This window comes from Neolamprologus brichardi, chromosome 11, assembly GCF_056152115.1.
Source record: "Neolamprologus brichardi isolate AB-2024 chromosome 11, ASM5615211v1, whole genome shotgun sequence".
In the NCBI taxonomy this organism is placed as follows: domain Eukaryota; kingdom Metazoa; phylum Chordata; class Actinopteri; order Cichliformes; family Cichlidae; genus Neolamprologus; species Neolamprologus brichardi.
The window spans coordinates 17,806,195-17,825,234 of NC_142114.1; the positions used below are offsets into that span (position 1 = coordinate 17,806,195).

Here is a 19,040-nt window from a genome sequence, read left to right on the forward strand (position 1 = left end):
CATAAAACTTATTTACCAAAGAGATATGTCGAAATTTTGAGATACTGCCTCAAAAAAATGTCTACTTAGTGCTAGCTGGTTATTTATTTGTGTATTTAGTGAGGGGGGAGCAAGCTTCGTTGGTGCTCCTGATACTCCTGTGAATGAATATCTTGGGCATGATGTTGTTGTTTTTTAACACTGACCCTCCTGTTGTTTGTGGGATATTTCAGAGGTTTCAGCAGGAAAAAAAATGTTGTTGTAATGATTTACAGTAAGGAGAATGTAAGTCTGATCAGGTTCCCTGCACACACATGTGCACACACACATCTTGATAACTTAGATTCATAAATCAGTATCAGTCCAACAAGCACTCTCTTTTCACTCCTGCTCTTGCTAGCTGGTAGCCTTGTGATTGGATGGATATTTAACAGCCAATTCAGTCTATAGATGGCTGACATTGATAGTTTCGAGCTAATATTAAATGTCTAATAGCAAACATGCATCTACAGTATTATTAAGTTATAGTGCATTTATTTTCCCCCAATGAATTGGACGTATGAGGTAAAATATATCTTACCTGTGTTTCCCGCCCTCCTTGTATATGTGGCTTTTAATTTAATGTCGCACCCTGCCCTTTATTTTTATCTGTACAGATACAGTATATGTACATGTATCGCTACATTTATATTAAATACTGTAATTACTATTCCCTTTGGCAACTTTGAAAATTAAAATTAAAAAAAGAAAAGAAAAAGCTGTGGATCTCAGAGCCAGCTTACATAGATAGTCCACAGAGCGCATGCGCGATATTCCCGCCGACTGACTACTTGCTCACGTTGCAGACACTCAGGGATGCTGGAGTCTGTACCCTGAGACCCTGAGTGGAAGCTGAAGGTGTGGGACTCTGTAAGCTGAGCTGTGAGCGTACTGGAAGCGGGGAAAATGGACTTGGGAGAAAACAGGAGATGATGAGGAAGTGAAATACAGTGTGAGAAAACAAGAGACTTAGGATCGGTGTTTTTGTTGTTGTTGTTGTTTTGTGTGTGTGCCCGTGTGCTTTGTATTGTTGGGTTTAGACATAGATTAGATTTTTTTTTTTTAATTTAATTTATTGTTGTTTTTTCCATACGTCAGTTGGCTTAATGAATTTCATTTGTCACAGTGATTTAAATTATAAGCTGAGATCAGTTTGTTTAAATGCCGAAATAAAAGGTGGCTTAAAACAATCAACAAATTAATGACACATCGTTTAACTGGCACAATTTCTTTACCAAAGTATGCTTTAAATCTACCAACAAATAAGTGTTGTGGAGTTTACACCATGTCGTAACAAAAAGACAACTGTCTGCAATATCAAGGACAATGGACAACATGCTGCTGACATGAGGACTCAGAGGGGACCAGCTGCATGTCTCTGCTCACTGTACTTTCTCATTGCAAATTCATAGTTTTATAATTAAACTGCAGGTGAACTCGACGTCATCTAGATTTGTTAATTGAGATTTAATTTCCTCTATTACTGCGTCACTTGTAATGACACAAACATATTTCTCTATTTTTAAAAAGGCTGTTTTTATAGAAATCCGGGACTCTAAAGTGAAAGCGGTTTTATTGTAGGAGTCCTGGGAGCACAGCACACACAAATGCGTAAATTTGTTGTAGGAGGACAAATATTCAGATTCCTAGTATTCCTATTGGAATCCTAATTTTAGTTTACAATTTCCTGTCGTGGAGAGAAAGAGATGTGCAGCCACTTGCTATGTCTCCAAAACATCATCAACAGTTAACATGTTAAAACTGGTCAGCAATTTAAGCACATAAAGTGAAGTAATTCAAGGCTCCACCATGCCTGCACTGGTGCAGGGCAAACGTTTACAGGCAAGTCTAGATAGAGTAGATTTTTGTTGAAACTTGTCTACAGTTTAAAAAAAAAAATGTGGTTCAACTGGAAATTGGGCTATACTCTTGTTTATGCTTGAGCTGTTGGCTTAAACCTCTCTATAGAGAAGACTGAATCTTTAGTGGACATAACGGTGTCTCAATAGCTTCCCCGTTGGCCACATTCCCAAAATTGTCTTTGTTTAGGTGCAGCACCATAAACTAGTCTTAACCCACAAATAACAGCAGCATTAGCTTGAGTTTTCTCCCATTATTGGGAACCAACAAGAACACTGCAACACTATCCTCCAAAACACGATATGAGACAAGCTTTAAATGATCAAGTCAGAGAATGTGAACTCTGACTGTTCAGTGTTTTTGTAAATGTAATAGTGACCTATATGTCATGAGAAGGTTTATTGAATTTAGATTTTTATGACTATGCAGTTGAATTGTGAGACAGTGCCACTTCATCAAAGTTGACTTGTTTCAAAATCAAATATATTTAAGCAGCAACTGTTGCATTAAAGTTTGTTTGAAGACATAAAAAGACATATAACGTGCTCGTAGCCTTTGCTGGTAGTGCTTTGACCCTCACTCCAAATTTGTGGACCTCTACGTGTCACACAAAAACTTTTACACTTGGGTTTGTGTCTTGTGCCTGATGTTTTGTGTGCCAGAGGAATAATAAATTGGAATCAGCTGACAAAGGCTTACATTGAGTCTAAACACTACAGTATACTTAATATACTTATTATACACAAACATGATGAAAAATGTTACAATATTAAGTTTTTAACTATGAAAAAAAGAGAACCACTTCCTTTGTGTTTTATTCAATTTCAGCTGTGTTTTGATCACAGATCACCTCTGACTAACTGATGTTTTTTTTCTTGCATTTTTATTCAGGCCTTCACATTTTTTGCAGTAGGAAAATTCTTTCAGTTTGTGGCTGCAACGAATGGTAACTGGTAAAGCACATAAGCATAATTCAGGTCTTAACTGGATTTGTGTTAGAGTAAGGATGAAGTCACTCAATGTAGCAACTACTTTTTCTATTAAAAGTAGGACAACATTTAGAACGTGCAGTTTCTATTGACATTAATTTATGAATCTGTGGTATGTTGAGCTCTCTCTCCACTGTGATATTGCTCAATGTAGCTCTCCCAGTAGTTTCTTTGTCTATCAGCTATAATCATTTGAATGTGACAGAATTATTGCAATAAGGATCTCAGAGTTTAATTCAACAGGAAACCCATTGGTCTACAACAAAGACATGAGTGATAGATTGAGTATTGTTTCCTTAATTTGTAAACCCGGGTGTGCCTGCTTGTAATAATTTATGGATGTAGTATTAAAACCATTTACTTATGTAATTACAAGGCCAAACCTGAAGTACTGTGGCCCACCTAAAAATCAGAATCCTGGCACTGTGTCCGTCTGCTGATGTAGTTCAGCTTAAAATTTAAAAGTTCAGCTTGAAATCAGCCTCAATTCATTGTCAAGTCACACACAATGTTCAAATATGTTTTTATTTCATAAGTCTGCGTTTACTGAAATGTGTCCCATGTAACCTATGAACCTCGTTGTACGTCTTGGAATTGTCTCGCAGATTTCTTATGATACATCTCATGATTTCTCTCCTGTACGCAGGGGCCCATTTTTCAAAAACCGTATATTACAACAAAAAAATAATACAGATTCCAAAAATAATATTTCTTGGGAAAAAGTCATTTCCATAAGAAAATATTTTTTTAAAAACACAAATCTACTGATGTACACACAATATTTGTAATGTACTGTGCATAGCAGATAAAAAACATAATACCCACACCCTCTTTCTGGCAGTCTTCAGCAGTTCACTTTGCTGCTTCATGCAGTAAAGTGAATACATTGTTTCAACACATGAAACAAACGAGAGCCACTGCTACACTGAGATGCAATCTTATAGCATTTTGAGCTGCTGCATTGTCCTCTAGAAATGTCACTGAATGTCCATCATCTTTAATCCAGCAGTTCCTGAATCAGATAACTGAGTTTGATCCTTTATAGTGTCCACTCTCGGGTCAGGCTGTGGCTGCTGTCAGTTTGAGAGCATCTGACAGGTTGTGACTCTTGACTCTGGAGCTGACTATGGTTTCCAGATGGGATTTGGGCACCCATCCACGTTGCCGATCAGAGAGCTTCGTCCCTTCTACCCAGTCTGGAAAAAAGGATAGAATCCAACATAAGTGATTTCTTCAAATACTTGTAGGCATTTCTAGTTGGGAATTACAATGAAAGTAATGAGATGATCTTACTATCACTGCTTTCCTGGTGCACCAGAATGACATCAGCTTTTTCTAAGGACAGCTCATCTGGCTGTTGAGCAAAAAAAGCTCGGATACATTGCATCTGTTCGAAATCTGCAAGAGGAAAAATGGAAAGGGTAAAAGTTAAAGGAGTGTCCTAAACAGAACATCTCTCTGAAGTTAACACACTATTGTCTTAAAGTTTCCCACTGCTTACATATTTAGGTTATTTGCAGGAGGCTGTGGGATGCTGTCTCCAGTACTGAATGGACTGATGTGTGTTTAGACAAATCATCATGCTACAGTTGTATGAATTGAAATTTTGGGCCAAATTTAATGTTTTCCTTTGTAGTAGTCCATCCAACTATGCATGGGCTGACATTGGGCAATAGGTAGTTACACCCTCAGTATTAGTTAGAGTCACCAATTAACCCAACAAGCGTGCTTTTGGATTATGGGAGGAAAGCAGAGCACCTAGAAAAAATGCATTAGGTGCAGGAACGTCACATTACAGACAACAATCAAGAGTCTTTTCTCCCTTTAAGACTGAGGTCACTTGTCCAGCACTTGTCCATACAAGATTGTCTACAATGTTGCATCTAAAGGCCTCTGTTTTGAATGCTAGACTCTCCAAATCTCAGCACTGCTGTGAAAGAAAAATCTGATTTAAAAAAAAAATTCTGTTCCTATTTTTGGTAAACATCAAATGCTTTGCTTTAGCCGGATGTTTAATTTACTGTCATGTACAAATTCATATTGTTATTGATGATATAAACCAGAGAAGAATCTTTAACACATTGTTGGGTTTATTGACTGCTATAAAGGGAATTCAAGGGTTTCACTCACATTTAACCATGAACTAAACAAATTGCAACATCTAACCCAAGATGAAAACTTTACCTTGTGCACTAGAAAAATCTACTTCAGTATGGGGCCTGGAGAGGGCGGATATCCAACGAAGCTTATCACTCCTGGAAAAATACAAATAAGATGCATCTCATACAAACGTTTATTATGCGGTAAACACTGCAAACACTACTGCTACTATCCAGTCTCTTACGGTGCATCAGTCCTGAGGAGCAGGGATTTTTGTGCCATATACAACCGGAACAGATTCTTCTGTAGGGAGTGAAGTTTGACACGACAGTTCTCAACACGCAGCTCTGATACTGGACAGTGATCAATTACCGTAAATTTTCCCCCTCTGCAAACAGCAAAAAAAAAAAAAAAAAAAAAAAAAAAAAAAAAAATCACAGAAGAAATGAGACAGCGGAAGGAAATACTGATTACTGAAGAGGTGACGACATAAGACAGCAGATATGAGGGTAACAGGATGAACCAAATGATAATGAGAGAGATGCTTAATGCCTGGTGATGCATTATTGTGCATTCACAAAACAACGTGATTGTTCTTACTCCTTTGGTAGTGAAAGCAGCAAGTAGTCATTGAAGAGGTGCAAATAAGCATTTTTCTCTGTCTCCTTAAGAGAGAAATCCATCAGCTGAGTGACAGGACCTTCTCGAACCATCCTCCGAGACTGGCTAATCAAAGGAAGAGTCTGCAATAGAAAAAATACACAAAGAAAAAAAAGGAAGATAAAGCAGATATTAACTGTTAATGTCAAACTATTTAAATGGGGAAAAATTAACTTCAGAGATTTGGTAGTTTTGATTGTTGAGAAGCATACTGGACACATTTGGACAGTCGTTAATTACCCACCTTGCACTCAAAGTCCACCTTAGCACTGAGAGAAACCAGAGACTCGATGCTTTTCATTTGAGAGATGCTGTCATTACCTTGTTGAATAATCTAGAAGAGCGACAAATAAAACACCGATTTCACAACAAGTAGTCTTGAGATATTCCACTTGTTTTTAGTAACTGTAATTTTGCTATTATTTGTAAATATTCAGTGAATTTTTAAAAAAAAGTGTGTCGCTGTACCTTCTCCAGTTGTTTTAGAGCTTTGATGGCCTGCGTTGCCTCCGCCGTGCCTCGTGTTGTTCTCTTGACAATATTCTGGACAGAAACAGCATGAATGTGTTCAGGTGAGAAAATAGCAAAAAGGACCAAACGTCAACTAAAAACTGCTGCAGAGAGCTTTCATACACACCTGGACCAGCAACTTAAGTCTTGTAATCCTTTGGAAGGGAAGCACAAGGAAGGAGCGAAGAGGAAGTCTCTGACAAACAGCACTCTTCTCTATTTTCTCCACGATCATTTTAAACCTTGGATTCTCATTCCTGGAAGGAAAAGAGAAATTTTAACCATAACTAGACAGCGAAAATTTCAGAAGAAATTTTAAGTGTGCCTATGCCGCTGCCAGTGAGTGTAGTTTGCCATTCATACGGCTACAGGGAGCAAAGCGCAGCAGAGCAGCTATTCTCCACCATGAACTATGGTGAAAACAAACACTCACAGATGACAGCTTACAGTCTTGCGTAAAGATGAAGTGACTTCGTACAGCCCCGATTTGCAGACGCTGTGCGCAGAGGTTCAGGAGCAGAAGTCCCATTGTACCACGGCAGACATGACGATGTTTGCATGAACACGCTTTGTAGCATTTCTTTATTGACCCACACAGCCGGCTGTAGCTTTTCAACTCACAGCCCGACACACACCAACACAACAGCCGAGAGAGCACAGACTTTAAGCCAGAGAGGCGTGATTGCAGATGCTGCTCAGGTGGGTCCGCCTCCCCTGCAGCGGCACTGCAGACCACACCCTGCCACACACATCAAACACGTAAAATAAATATTTATCCAGATATTTTGCAAATATTTATTTTTCATTTTTTGCAGCATAGTGCTTTTTCCCAAATATTTTTAAAATTCCGGTCAAGGCGCAAATCAAAGTAAACTGTATTTTGATCTCTCCTATATGCAGTGCAGCATACAGAGAGACAAGAGGACGAGGCTGCAAGTACATCACAATTTTGCATTCACTATTTTGTTTTTTGTTTTTTTACACGGCGTTCTGATTGATTGACAATGGTCTACAGCAGCGGTCCCCAACCTTTTTTGCGCCACGGACCGGTTTATGCCCGACAATATTTTCATGGACCGGCCTTTAAGGTGTCGCGGATAAATACAACAAAATAAAACTAGTACCGGTACCGAAAAAAAGAAACTTTATTCATAACACACGTGAAAAGACCAAGGAAAACCGAGTAAACGATAAAAACGATAACAAAATAACGCTGAAAACCGATAAAAACCCTGAAAACCATACATTTCACACCTGAGCCTCAACTCTCGCGGCCCGGTACCAAACGACTCACTGACAGTCGTTTGAGTCGAGAATAAGAAAGAAAAGTATTTCTTTGTGCCCCCCTTTCCCTGTTAATGCCCTACCTGGCCCCCCTGGCAAAAACTTTGCTAGACCCGCCCCTGCACAGTTACCAGCTGTCAGCTACATAGAAAAGGATCCTGGTGTTATTTGTCTCTCAGAAACAGTTCATAACTTCCCTTCAACTCATTAATGTCACCTAAAAGGTAAACCTGTTTCTCCATCACCCGTTCAGCTCTGATGATTCAGTAAGGACATCTTCTGGTTTCATCTTCATGTTTCCCCTCTCACTAGGATATCCAAACCGACATAATGACCAGCAGCTTTTACAGCTGTGGCTCCAGCAAACATCAGCTGATACTAGAAAAATAAATTCTAACAAAAGCTGATCAAGCTTAAACGTGCTGCTGTTGTTTAGCGCGACATCCGCTAGTTTCCTCTTTCTGGCACAAAGTGGGCGATAAACAAACACAAGAGAAAAGCCGATCAGCCTATCATTGATCAGTTTCATGATTGAAGTTACAACAGGTGAGAGAGGGGGATAGAATGACAGCAGAAGAGGCAGCTGTGCAGCGTAACGACAGAATAAATCCAGCTTTGTGTCTTTTCCCCCATTCTAGCTGAAGTACGGGACAAACTGTGTTCATTTTCAGCTCAATATGACACACGTAATGTTTTCTCTGATTGTGGGACGATTCCGTTTGTATGGGACGGTTGGCAACTCTACTAACCTTACCAATAAAATAAAGTTCAACATCAGTAACATAGCATGCACACAGCTGTATAGAAACTGTCATGCTAGCTAGCACGCAGTACAAGTTATTGTAACTGATTGTAAAAAGTCAGCTCAACGAAAATAAACTACACCTAAACTTGGTTTATATCAGACCCAGACAGACTCCAGGTCATAACTTCTTACCTGAAGTTAAGTTCACCTGACACTCTAACCGTGGCCGTCGGGTCTCTGCTTGTCCTTTGTTTCATAAAACGGCTGGCCTCTGCTGGAGCTCCGCGTTAGCCACCACCAAAAAACTGAGTTATTTTTTTCACATGACCAGCATCTGGACAATTCACCACCTTCCACTGTTTATACCGTTATTAATATGAATACATAAATCATTTGCCCATAAAAACGAAAAATAAGTCCATCTATGACACAGAGTCAACGAGAAAGACCGGTGTGTGTGTGAGAGAGAGAGAGAGAGAGAAAACGACATCCAGAGAGTGAGGTCTTCTAGCTGGCTTTAATTAGCCAGGATTGTTGTCAGACAGCCCGGGCTAGCTAGCTAGCTGTCTAGCTCTTTGCAAAACGTCAGAGCACTTTTGCTAATATTGGATGTCTTGATAAAACGAGCAGATATTTGAGGTTTACATCTGGCAGGTCCACCACCTTTCACTGAATAAATAAATCATCAGCCCATATAAACGAAAAATAAGTCTAGCTGTGACCCAGACTCATCACGAAAGGGTGAAATGAGAGAGTGAGCTGCCCTCGCTGTCATCCAGGCCGGGCTGTCGTTTGTCAGCCAAGCCCGCTAGCTATCTATACAGCTAGCTAATTAGCGGTCAGGCAGCACCGACAACGTCTGAACATTGTTGCTAATATGGGATGTATTGATAAAACGAGCAGATATTTGAAGTTTACACAGCAACATTCGCGCCTGAAAATGTCTTAAAAGTTTATTTTGTGACCTAGAAACAGTAATAAGAGCAATATAAAAACTACGTAGTGGCCGCCATTGTTTGACTCGGCAGAGGCGTGCTATGAATTGTGGGATATGGAGTTTTCCACCAAGCATATGCCCTTTCCATTACCTTAACTAATGAATAGTTCGCGCAATCTTAAGAATTCCAATGGTTCCTGAAAGCAGCGGCGCGCATACCGTCAGTACGGTAATCCAAATAAGGGTAGACAGGCCGTAACACTCTCGGCATACCACTAGAGAGAGCCACCACAACACAAATGAAGTTTGAAATTCGTTTCAATGGGACCAAAAGATGGAGCCACCACACCACAAATGAATCTTTCCCATTCATGTCAATGGGCCAAAAAAAAAAAAAAAAATGGGCCAAAAGTTGCATTAAAATGTTAATATTTCAGAAAGTATAAAAATCATAAACACCAAAAGTCATAGCACACTATTCCCGATCCAGCCGCACAAAATGATATAACATATGTGAAGCTTGTCTCAAAACTGTGGGGCGAGTTACGTGCAGAAATTTCAGGCGGAAGAAAGAAAAGAAGAAGAAGAAGAAGAAGAAATCTGAGAAATAGTAATAAGTGTGCCTCTTGGCAAAGGCACACTTAATTAAAAATAAATAAATAATTAGAATAAAATAAAATAAATAGATACAAGATTTTAGAACCAAACAGAGGAAACACACAGCATGATTCAGTGGCTTACATGAGTCTCTGATAAGTTGCATCCTGATAGGACTGGTTGGTGAGGTAGGGCACATAGGCTTTTCTGAAGAGCGGACACTGCCGATAAATGATGTCGCAGACGGTGAAGTGCATGACATCTGATTCCACCTGCTCCTCCAGTTTTGACAGAAAACTAAAAATCACAAAGCAGCATTTTTTAAAACCAACGACTTCAAACCTTGTGCCTGCAAAGCACAAATGGGCACAGGAATATCAATGCATACCAAAACTATTACTATATATTAGTACACCCTTCATTATGATGAGTAACTACAATCATGTAACTGATAAGAAGTAGTTTTTGAGCAAATGCATATTTTAATAATGAATTTGATCCAGACGGCTTTAATCTTAAATCTAACAAAAAGCAGTAAATGACAGGCTTTAGTCTCATAGCTGTATCTAAATGTAAAGGCAACTATTTTAGGTAAATGCAAATGTATAGCAGAGTTATAGTTCTGACCTGTGGCTAATGGCACGAACATCAACCAGCCTTGAGAAGAGCCAGTTCTTGTCCTGAGTGGTCAGCTGCGCCCCCAGCTGTTTAGACTTGACAAAGTGGTCAACGACAATTTCCAAACTCCGGCAGTAGGAGGCTTCTGAGGTAATAACTTCAAACCTCACCTTGAAACCAAAATCAAAAGTGCGAACGTTAAGCATGTGTCAACTGCACAAAAACTGCAGCTAATAACCACACTGCTGTCAGTCTGCTAGAGGCCGGGAAATTTCCAAGGAGCACAATTTCACAACAAGTCTTTGGAAGTTTACAAGGAAAAATGCACATGTTTATGCAACTGAATATTCTCGCAAGAGATGCACATCTGCCAGTAAAACGTAGAAAACCCGGAGGGTTAGTGTGGAATGTTACAAGGAATAATTTAGACAATTTGAGTGGGCATAAGTGTGATGCAATGATAATGAAAAGCTGATTCACGTAAGTCACATGACTTCCTATAAACAGTTTTTAAAAAGCTGACAACGTAAAATGCAATCTGAGCACTTGAATGAAACATTGAGCAAAAGGAGCCGAATCACTACAATCTTAAGAAAAACTCAAAAGATACAATGAGTAAGTCTAGAAATGTTAAAAATGGCATTTAAGTATCTGGAGGAGTCTGAATTTCCATTACGCAAAAATGTTTTGCCAGTTTTTTTCCCAGAAATGCAAATACAGACTGTTACACTGATCCTTAACATTTCCGACACATAAATATAACAATTTACAATTAAATCAAGCTCAGAAGCTTAAGAGGAAGTCTGTAAGGAAAGTCACAGATAACTGTCATGCAAACAACTGCTATTAAGACAGCCCATCTACGAAAAAATGACTAATAATATTACTGCTATCAATCATCTGATGGAAAGTTACTTGCATAATACTCCTGCTCCAGTGAAGTCTAAAGGAAAATACATGATTTGTGATGATTTTTATGCAATTAAATGCCGACCTTTTGATATACGGATTAAGTCAAAGTTACCTCTTGTAGCCGCCTCTGGTCCTCTGTGAGCTCATCTAGCTCAGCACTGTTCCTGACCCCCGGCAGATCTCGCCACAGCGAGGACGACTGTGAGATTGACAGACGTGGGGAAGAAGATCTACGTTCACCCCTGGGGCATTCAGGGAGAGGCAAGCTTTGAATAGAGAGAGAGCCTGTGTGGGAGAAGGACTGTGGTTGTGGGGGAATGGGAGGAAGAGCTCTGCGGGCAGGAGGAGGTGAGGGAAGAGGAGACGAAGTTTGGTCCTCACTCACGAAGAGGAATTCAGAGCGAGCCTGACGCAGGATCTCAGAGTTCTGGGCTGCCTCACTGTATTGCTGATAGAGTTGTGCAGCATCTGGGTAACAGGCAGGAAGAGAGACGAATAAATAAAGAGTGCATGAGAGAAAAATAAGGTAGACATTTTTTTTTTAATTAAAAGGAGCAAAGGAAAACAGGCCAGACAGGAACAGCACTACCCATAAGGAGCTGTTTGCATTTGTCTTTGCATTCCAACAAGTAGGTGTGTGGAGGCAAAGTTGCAGAAGCAGCTGTGTTTCCTCTCAACATGTTAGAAAATATGAACGCTTGCAGAAACATGCCTGTGACTTTCAAATACACCAGTATATACAGTGCAGCCAAAGACACATTACTGCCCCATTTCTCCTAATATCCATTTCATAATATCATTAACCAAAAGGACCACTGCCATTTTAGATCTTTTAAGACATCATTTATAAACGTGACAAGGCACTAGTATACAGCACTCAAAGTTTATGGCCTTTACAGTTATAAGCCAATGAATCACACACATTCGAGGGAAATACTCAAGTTGCATCACACGTTTCCCGACTGTAATTAGAGCAGAGTACAACCTGTCACTTTGTTACCGACATATTGTTGCCTTCTTCCAATGAATCATAAATAAAGCCACAGGCAACAACAAATCGTAAGAACTGAGTTGATGTGCTCGACTTGTATGTAAAGTACTGTAATGGGCTACTTTAAAAAAGTAAAGAAGCAAAAAAGACAGGTAGAGCAGAGATACTCACTGTAGAACCTTGAATTACTTTTCTTTCTTTCGAATGTGCCCAAAAGTTTCCTACAGCGCCAGGAAGGAAATTAAATATAAGAAGTATGACATGACCTGTTTGCATTAATGAGAAAATTATAGGCATTTCTCTTTTATTAATTTACATTACGAGTGACCTTTCACTGAAATATGTACAGTACTTAACAAATTTATTAGACCACCACAGCCGCCCTAACAGCATTTGCCCAAATCCTTTTTTAATGCTTCTGTAATATCCAAATCCTTTAATCAAAATTATATTTTTAATACTAAAACAAATTATTGTGGCTTTCCACCAATGTTCAAATTTACTGTTTTACACAAAAGCAGAAAAAAACAGCACAGTAAAGCATATTATTATTCTTTGAGATGCCAAATTAGTCATTTAATTACATTCAATAACAGAAAAATGATTGTATATGCTTGATTACTTAATTGATATGAATTAATTGATAGCTATTCTGAATTTTCAGAGAATTTCAGAGTGCCAGTTCAAATTTGTTATTTGCCCTAATAAATAACAATATACCCTTTTTTGTTTTAAACACAAGTTGTCTAATAAATTTGTTAAGCACTCCCAAACTCAAACAACACAGTTAAGACAAGACTGTTCTTAATATCAGGTACATCAAATGTTTTAAAAAAAAAAAAGAGCACATATATGTGCATCTATACACACACACACACACACACAGGCACAGTATATGTGACAGTTATTCTCACCTCAGCCCCAGTTCTCCCAAGCTTTTGCTCCGATCATCCTCATCATCTGCAATATAAAAGTATCCATTTGTTGACACATTGTACAGCAACATAGTTGCATTTAAATAGGCAATAATTTAAATAAATAAGCTGGTTAATTTAGTAAGCTTGATAAATAACTGAAGAGATTAGTGTGTCCAAAGCTTATTTCTTGTGTCTTTTTCCTCAGAATATGCTCAACTGTGACTTTTAAACTCATGCTCTGGGTTTTCCCGGGGCAGGAGTTTGTCCATCTCCACCTACTCTTATCTCCTCCCACTACCTGTATACTCAACGCTGACGCAGTTTCCACTGAAGGTAGCGTTTTGTGCTCAGATCGGGGTAATGATAATGTTATGCCTATGATCTGAGGTCCCCGTGACTGATTTAAAAAAAAAAAAATGTAATTAAATAAAAAAATTATTTAAAAAAAGAAAGGAGCAAAAAAAAAAAAACAAAACTAAGGCTTCAAGTAAGAGGAAATGACAAGATGACTGTTAAGTAAAATTCATTTAAAAAAAATAAATAAACCAACACAGTCGTGAAGCATCATTTGGTGCATGAGTAAATCCTGAGACATTTAAATCTAGTTTCCTCTGAGGTCAGTCTATCTTGAAATGTCATTGATTAAATGATTAAAATTTCATGCGTTGCCATTTGATTTGAAAGAGGAAAGACGTTTATTTTGTTTAAAAAAAATGAGTAAAAAGGAGGGAGGTGAGGTAACTATGCAGCTTTCCTGGAAACATTAGGACTGAACTGAGAAGACAGCCACAATGTTTCCATCCTCAACCTTCTTTCTTTACCTGTTGCATAAAATACTCTGGTTCTGCGATCCCTTCCAACACCTTCATCTTCTTCCACGTCTACATTTCTTCTTTGAGTTGTTTTATGGACTCCCTTTCTTCGAGACGGCACTTTGGAACCCAGTTTCTGAGAACTGTAGGAGCTCTCCAGATTCCCTACTTGCCCTTCTGCCTCTACGCAATTCACCTCAGTCAGTTCTGGTACTATCACGTCCACTGCATTAACCCTATCTTCAGGCTCCCTTCCTTGTCTTTCTTCTTCACTTTCATCCCTTCCATAGTCCACCCCCTGGCTCTCGCCCTCACTAGAGGGGCACAGGAGCTCAGACTCGCAGTCATGATAAAGAATAGGGCAGCTGTTAGGCTTGTAAAGGGTGTTGTTCGCACTTAAATACATCTCTGCTTCCTTCTCTCTGAATTCTTCTTTTTCGCTTTCTTTAACCTCATCGTCTTCAGCTTCACTGACAGTCACCTTTATGTCTGACTTTCCTAACTGAACTTCACCAGAAGGCTCTAAAGTTGTTTTGTCCATGCTGCAATCTTCCTTCCTTTCTGATTCTAGCGCCGTGTCAGCATGAGTGTGTGTATGCGTTACAACATGCATAGCCGTGAACTGGTCAGCATGCATGTGGGCTTGGCTCTGCCCCATACCTCTCGCATCGAACAGCTCTTCCAGCTCTGGCTCTAAGTCATCTTCTTCCACACTCAGCTTAATCGCAGGTACCTCCCTTGTTTCTTCTGCAACTTCCTCTTGTGGCTTGGCGTTGCTGGTCTCAGTCTGGTTGGCAGCTGGTTGATCTTCCTGGGCCTCTGTGCTTGGTTCTTCCTCTGAATGTCCCAGGATCTCACGGACCACATTTTTAGCCCATTTAAGGTGGGGGGCTTGGGAATGCCGCTTGGGCTCCTCAGACACGCTCCATGTCCCACTCAGTCTGATCCGAATAGCTTCCACCTCCTCTGGACTCATTCCTGTAGTGTTTATCTGATCCAAGATGGGCTGCAGTTGATCTATCGCTGATTGAGAAATTGGAGTTTGGATCTCTTTTTTGTCTGTTGGCTCTTTATTTTTCTCTCTCCATTCCTGGAGAAGTCTTTCAGTTTTTGAGTCCTTTCTTCCCATTTCAGAATATGACTGTTTCACTTTACTTCTCATTTCCTTTCTATATTTTAAGTTATGAACTGCTGAAGGCAGTCTGGAGTGGATTTTGCTTTCAGTTGCTTCTTCCGTGGAGAGCCTCTCCTCCCTCTGAACTTTATGCTCACTTCCTGTGTCCCAGTTGTTTATCATTGGGTGCTCATCATTTCTACATGATCTCTGAAGCAAGTCTTTCTGAGGCTGCTGAGTGATGTCATCAACCAACTCATGGTGAGTTTCTAAATTCGTGTCGCTTCTTTCCACTCCTCCAATCTGATCAACCTGCAATGGTAAAATATTGCTGGGTTTTGATCGGGGAAGAGTTTGCCCAACCACACAGAAGACGTACTTTGGCTGCTTCTCCTCCCCCTGATCCTCCCCGTCAGCTGTTTCCGCCTCCCCCACTGTCCGTCCTTCCTCCCTCTTCTGATCTCCCACAAACCCCTGGAAGCCAGCAGGTGCCTGGGTTCCACCTTCCTGGAATTCCTGACAGTCCCTAAGCCCTTCTTCACTGTCCTCTCCTCCACTTGACATGGTCACGAAGCCATCCTCTGTGGACGGCATTTCATTTCTCTCTTTCTTCCACCCTGCCTCACTTCCTCCTTCACTCTCAGAGGGTGGCCAGTTATTGCTCCCATTCTCATCCTCTCTGTCGTCTATGACGTTGTCTCCTTGTTCATCCCTTTGCCAGCTTTCCTCAACCCCTGCATCACTGTCAGACATATGTTCCTTCCCTCTCCTGATTTCCCCCACACTCTCCTGATCTGCACCGACTCCCTCCTGTTCCCTCTGTGCGTCTTCCCTGTACTCACTTCTCCCCCCCTGCCTTCTTTCACAATCTGGTTCCTCTTTTACTGGTCGCCCATCTCTTCCTCTCTCCGTCTGTGAGTACATACTCATCTCTCCTTCTCCCCGTAGCTCTTTCCGCTCTGTGTGCCTCTTGCTGTCTACAAATTTGTCTGTGCTATTCTTGCCCCTCTGTGGCTCTAACCACATCCTTCTCTGCTCTGGCATATTGCCAGTCTTTTCTCCTTTATCGCTCTCTTGTCTCTCATTTCTTATTTGCCTTTGACTTTTATCAGCAGTTCTGTCTTGATCCCTCCACGTTTCTCTCTCTCTCTTCTTTTCAAAACTGCTGTCTCTCCTTGATTCCCGTTCTTCATACCTGTCCCTGTATATTCTGTGTCTATTCTCATTGTCAGGATCACTGCTCCACTCTCCACTGCTGTGAGCTCGTGCTGGCGGACCGGGAGCCCACTCCTTCGGTGATCGACTGCTCCTGCCTGTTGCATCAACTATTCTAGTACCAGCTTCTTTTCCCCTCTTTTTCCTGTCTCTCTCAGGCTCGTACTCTCTTCTATCTCTTCTATCTTCCTTTAAGTCTCTCCCACCTTCCTTGTCCTGCCTGTCAGTTTCTTTCCTTCTTTCTTTGTCTCTGTTTCTGTCTCTATATCGCTGCATTTCTCGATCTCTGTCATTTGCCATTTTGCCCGTGTTGTCCCCCTCACTTCTGCTGTATTGAAGTATCAGCTCCTCCCTCTCTCTGTCCCTCCCTCTTTCCCTCCTCGGCCTTCTCTCATCATCATCACCTTCACTCCTGATGTCTCTCCTTTTCTCTCTTCTTCTTGCATTCTCATTCTCCTTTCTGTCTGCATAGTTCTCTCTCTCCTTTCTTCTGTGCGGGGAACCCATTCTTACCATTCTTCTATCCCGAGATTCATCGACCTCTCTTCTGCCGTCTTGAAACCTAACATCAGACAACTCCTGATATCGTCCCCTCTGGCGTAACTTCTCATCTTCTATGTATCCTCTTCCAGTGGGTTTCCCCTCATCCTTTTCTCTGTGTCTACCCTCATATCTTTCCTTCTCAACCTGGAATGTCTTCTCTCTTTCTTGGCCCCAGACATCAGTCTCTGCCCTTTTGGGGGACGTGTCATTCCACCTCCTTTCCCCTCTTTCTTCATCCATCTCAGTACACAATCTTCTATCAGGACTTGTAAGACCTTTTTTCATTCTGGGAAATGTGTCACCTTTCTTTGCCGTGCGTTCTAGCTCTCGCTTAAACCAACCAGTCATTGCTGGTCTGTGACTTGGATCCAGGGGGATTTTTCCACCTGGCTGAAGCTTGTGGTCAGACCTGCTTGTTTTTGTTAAAGTGTCAAAGAGGGTCCAACTGGGCCTTTTGGTCCCCATAGTACCATTTTTATTGGAGAACCTAGAAAAGAGCAGTCAGTGTCAGTCTCGAAATTGCATTGCATTAAGATTCAAACCAATATGTCAGATAAATGACTACAATATTGACCAAATTAAGTAAAGTATAAAGCTTAATAAAAATTTGAATGAATATTAGTGACATATCAATCATCTGGAGAGCCACAGCCTCTAAAATGTTATAACTTGGACAATAATCTGTGCGTTTTCTGTCTGCATTTTTAACAGGTTTTGCACTTTCAACAAAAATCAATGACAAGATCTTTTTTTAACAACAGGAAATCAAGAAGCAAGTCAGTGGAAGAATGGGACAGCCTTTTACAGTATTTAAGAATGCATTAGAGACCTGCAAAGAACAGCATACCAAAAGCAGCCTTTGAGAAAGCAAGGCCCAGTGACACATAGGCACGGCATGTAGCATGCAAACCACATCTCGCAGCTTAACCAGATCTAAATCTGTCTTCAAAGCAGAAGCAATTTACAGCGTGGTATTTGTAATCCATATAAAATAATAATAATAAACAACTCACCTGAATGTTGTATCCGGTGAAGATCTGGTCTCCTCCTCCCCAGCTCAGCTCAAAAACATGGGATTGCACAACACAGAAAATTCCCTCCTTGCGTTCACATTATCAGATTGACCCAAGAAAAAGTCCTCCTTTTTTAAAGAATAAATACATTCAGCTTTAAATCTCCTCTGGCTTTTCCTCTGGTGAGAAGTTAATGTTTACGCCTAAAATGTCTTTGCTGCCTCTCCCCCACCTTCCGTCTTCGCTCAAATTCCCAAACAAGTCTCAACAGATTGACACTTATCTTTGCCCTCCTTTTTCTCCCAGTGTTGTCCTCGCAGTCGCTGAACAGGGAGACCTCTCATAAATCAAGCAAAACCCGAACCGAGTGTGTCCACGGCTTCACTCCTTCACTCCCCTGTTCCGCCGATGAGATCGCTTCTGTGGACCCCCCGAAAAAAAAAAAAAGCAAAACAAATCACACAATACACAACTCTCTACGCACTCCTGCACCATTCCTGTCTCACACGAAGTACAGGAAGCACACCTCCTTGGAGCGCCTCTCCTGGATCAGTGATTGGTTGATATGCGGTAGTCGGGTGTGTCTGCGCTACACACACACACGGACACACACAGCCAGGTAAGGGCGCTGAAGGAGAGTGGGGGAGGGGAGGAAGAAAGTAGGTTTGAAAATACAAACTTTTTTGGAGCAAAGCAAACAGAGGCCTAGTAAAACTTGCCTGCGTTCCCTGGAGAGGCTGTACAGAGGGAGGCAGGGAGGGAGGGAGGGAGGGGAAGGAGAAACACCAACTGTTCCTTATGATTTAAAAAAGAGAGAGAGATGAAGCAATCACAGAGGGAGAAACTAAGGGAGGGGTGATATGTGAGTGATTTGTATAACAATGACAACTTTACTATGGTTATTAACTACTGAGAAAGCCTGACATGAAAGCTCTGAAATGCTGTGACTCACTCTCATTAGCATCGTTAAATAGAAACCCACATGATTACTGTCACACTGCCTTGTTTCACAACTTTGTTGCACTTTCAGCTGCGCTCAGATTTTACGCACTTGCTAACCGTATTTGCACAACACCACGTTTTTAAAAAAAAAAATTAGGAAAAATTAGGAAAAATACTGTCTGCCACACACCTGAGTCAACTTTACTGCATTTTACTGAAAGCTGAAAGGTGTTTCTTACACTTTGCCTTTCCCATTTACTTTA

The 19,040-nt window shown here is 40.7% G+C and overlaps 1 protein-coding gene across 2 annotated transcripts; it reads right to left on the reverse strand.

Moving 5' to 3' along the window:
• Nucleotides 1–2,918: 2,918 nt before the first annotated feature.
• Nucleotides 2,919–18,354, reverse strand: arhgef5 (Rho guanine nucleotide exchange factor 5). Of its 2 annotated transcripts, none has more exons than XM_006802911.3 (15): nt 17,836–18,354; nt 13,960–17,309; nt 13,136–13,181; nt 12,393–12,442; nt 11,343–11,698; nt 10,328–10,488; nt 9,845–9,997; nt 6,265–6,394; nt 6,096–6,170; nt 5,872–5,961; nt 5,568–5,710; nt 5,212–5,355; nt 5,052–5,122; nt 4,161–4,265; nt 2,919–4,063 (listed from the first exon to the last, which is right to left on the reverse strand). In XM_006802911.3, the coding sequence occupies exons 2-15, from the start codon at nt 17,285–17,287 to the stop codon at nt 3,927–3,929; spliced, it is 4,989 nt and encodes a 1,662-aa protein (XP_006802974.2). In that variant the 5' UTR covers nt 17,288–17,309; nt 17,836–18,354; the 3' UTR covers nt 2,919–3,926. The 2 variants fall into 2 exon arrangements, with proteins under 2 accessions (XP_006802974.2, XP_006802975.2); XM_006802912.3 differs by having other exon boundaries at nt 2,929–4,063; nt 14,611–17,309.
• Between the last annotated feature and the right edge of the window lie 686 nt (nt 18,355–19,040).

Coding starts and splice junctions, on each gene's coding strand:
- arhgef5 (XM_006802911.3), bottom strand. CDS start 17,287: ATGGGGACCAAAAGGCCCAGTTGGACCCTCTTTGACACTTTAACAAAA. Junction 12,443..13,135: donor TTGGGAGAACTGGGGCTGAG/GTGAGAATAACT, acceptor CTGGCGCTGTAG/GAAACTTTTGGGCACATTCG. Junction 5,123..5,211: donor CTCCTCAGGACTGATGCACC/GTAAGAGACTGG, acceptor GTATTTTTCCAG/GAGTGATAAGCTTCGTTGGA.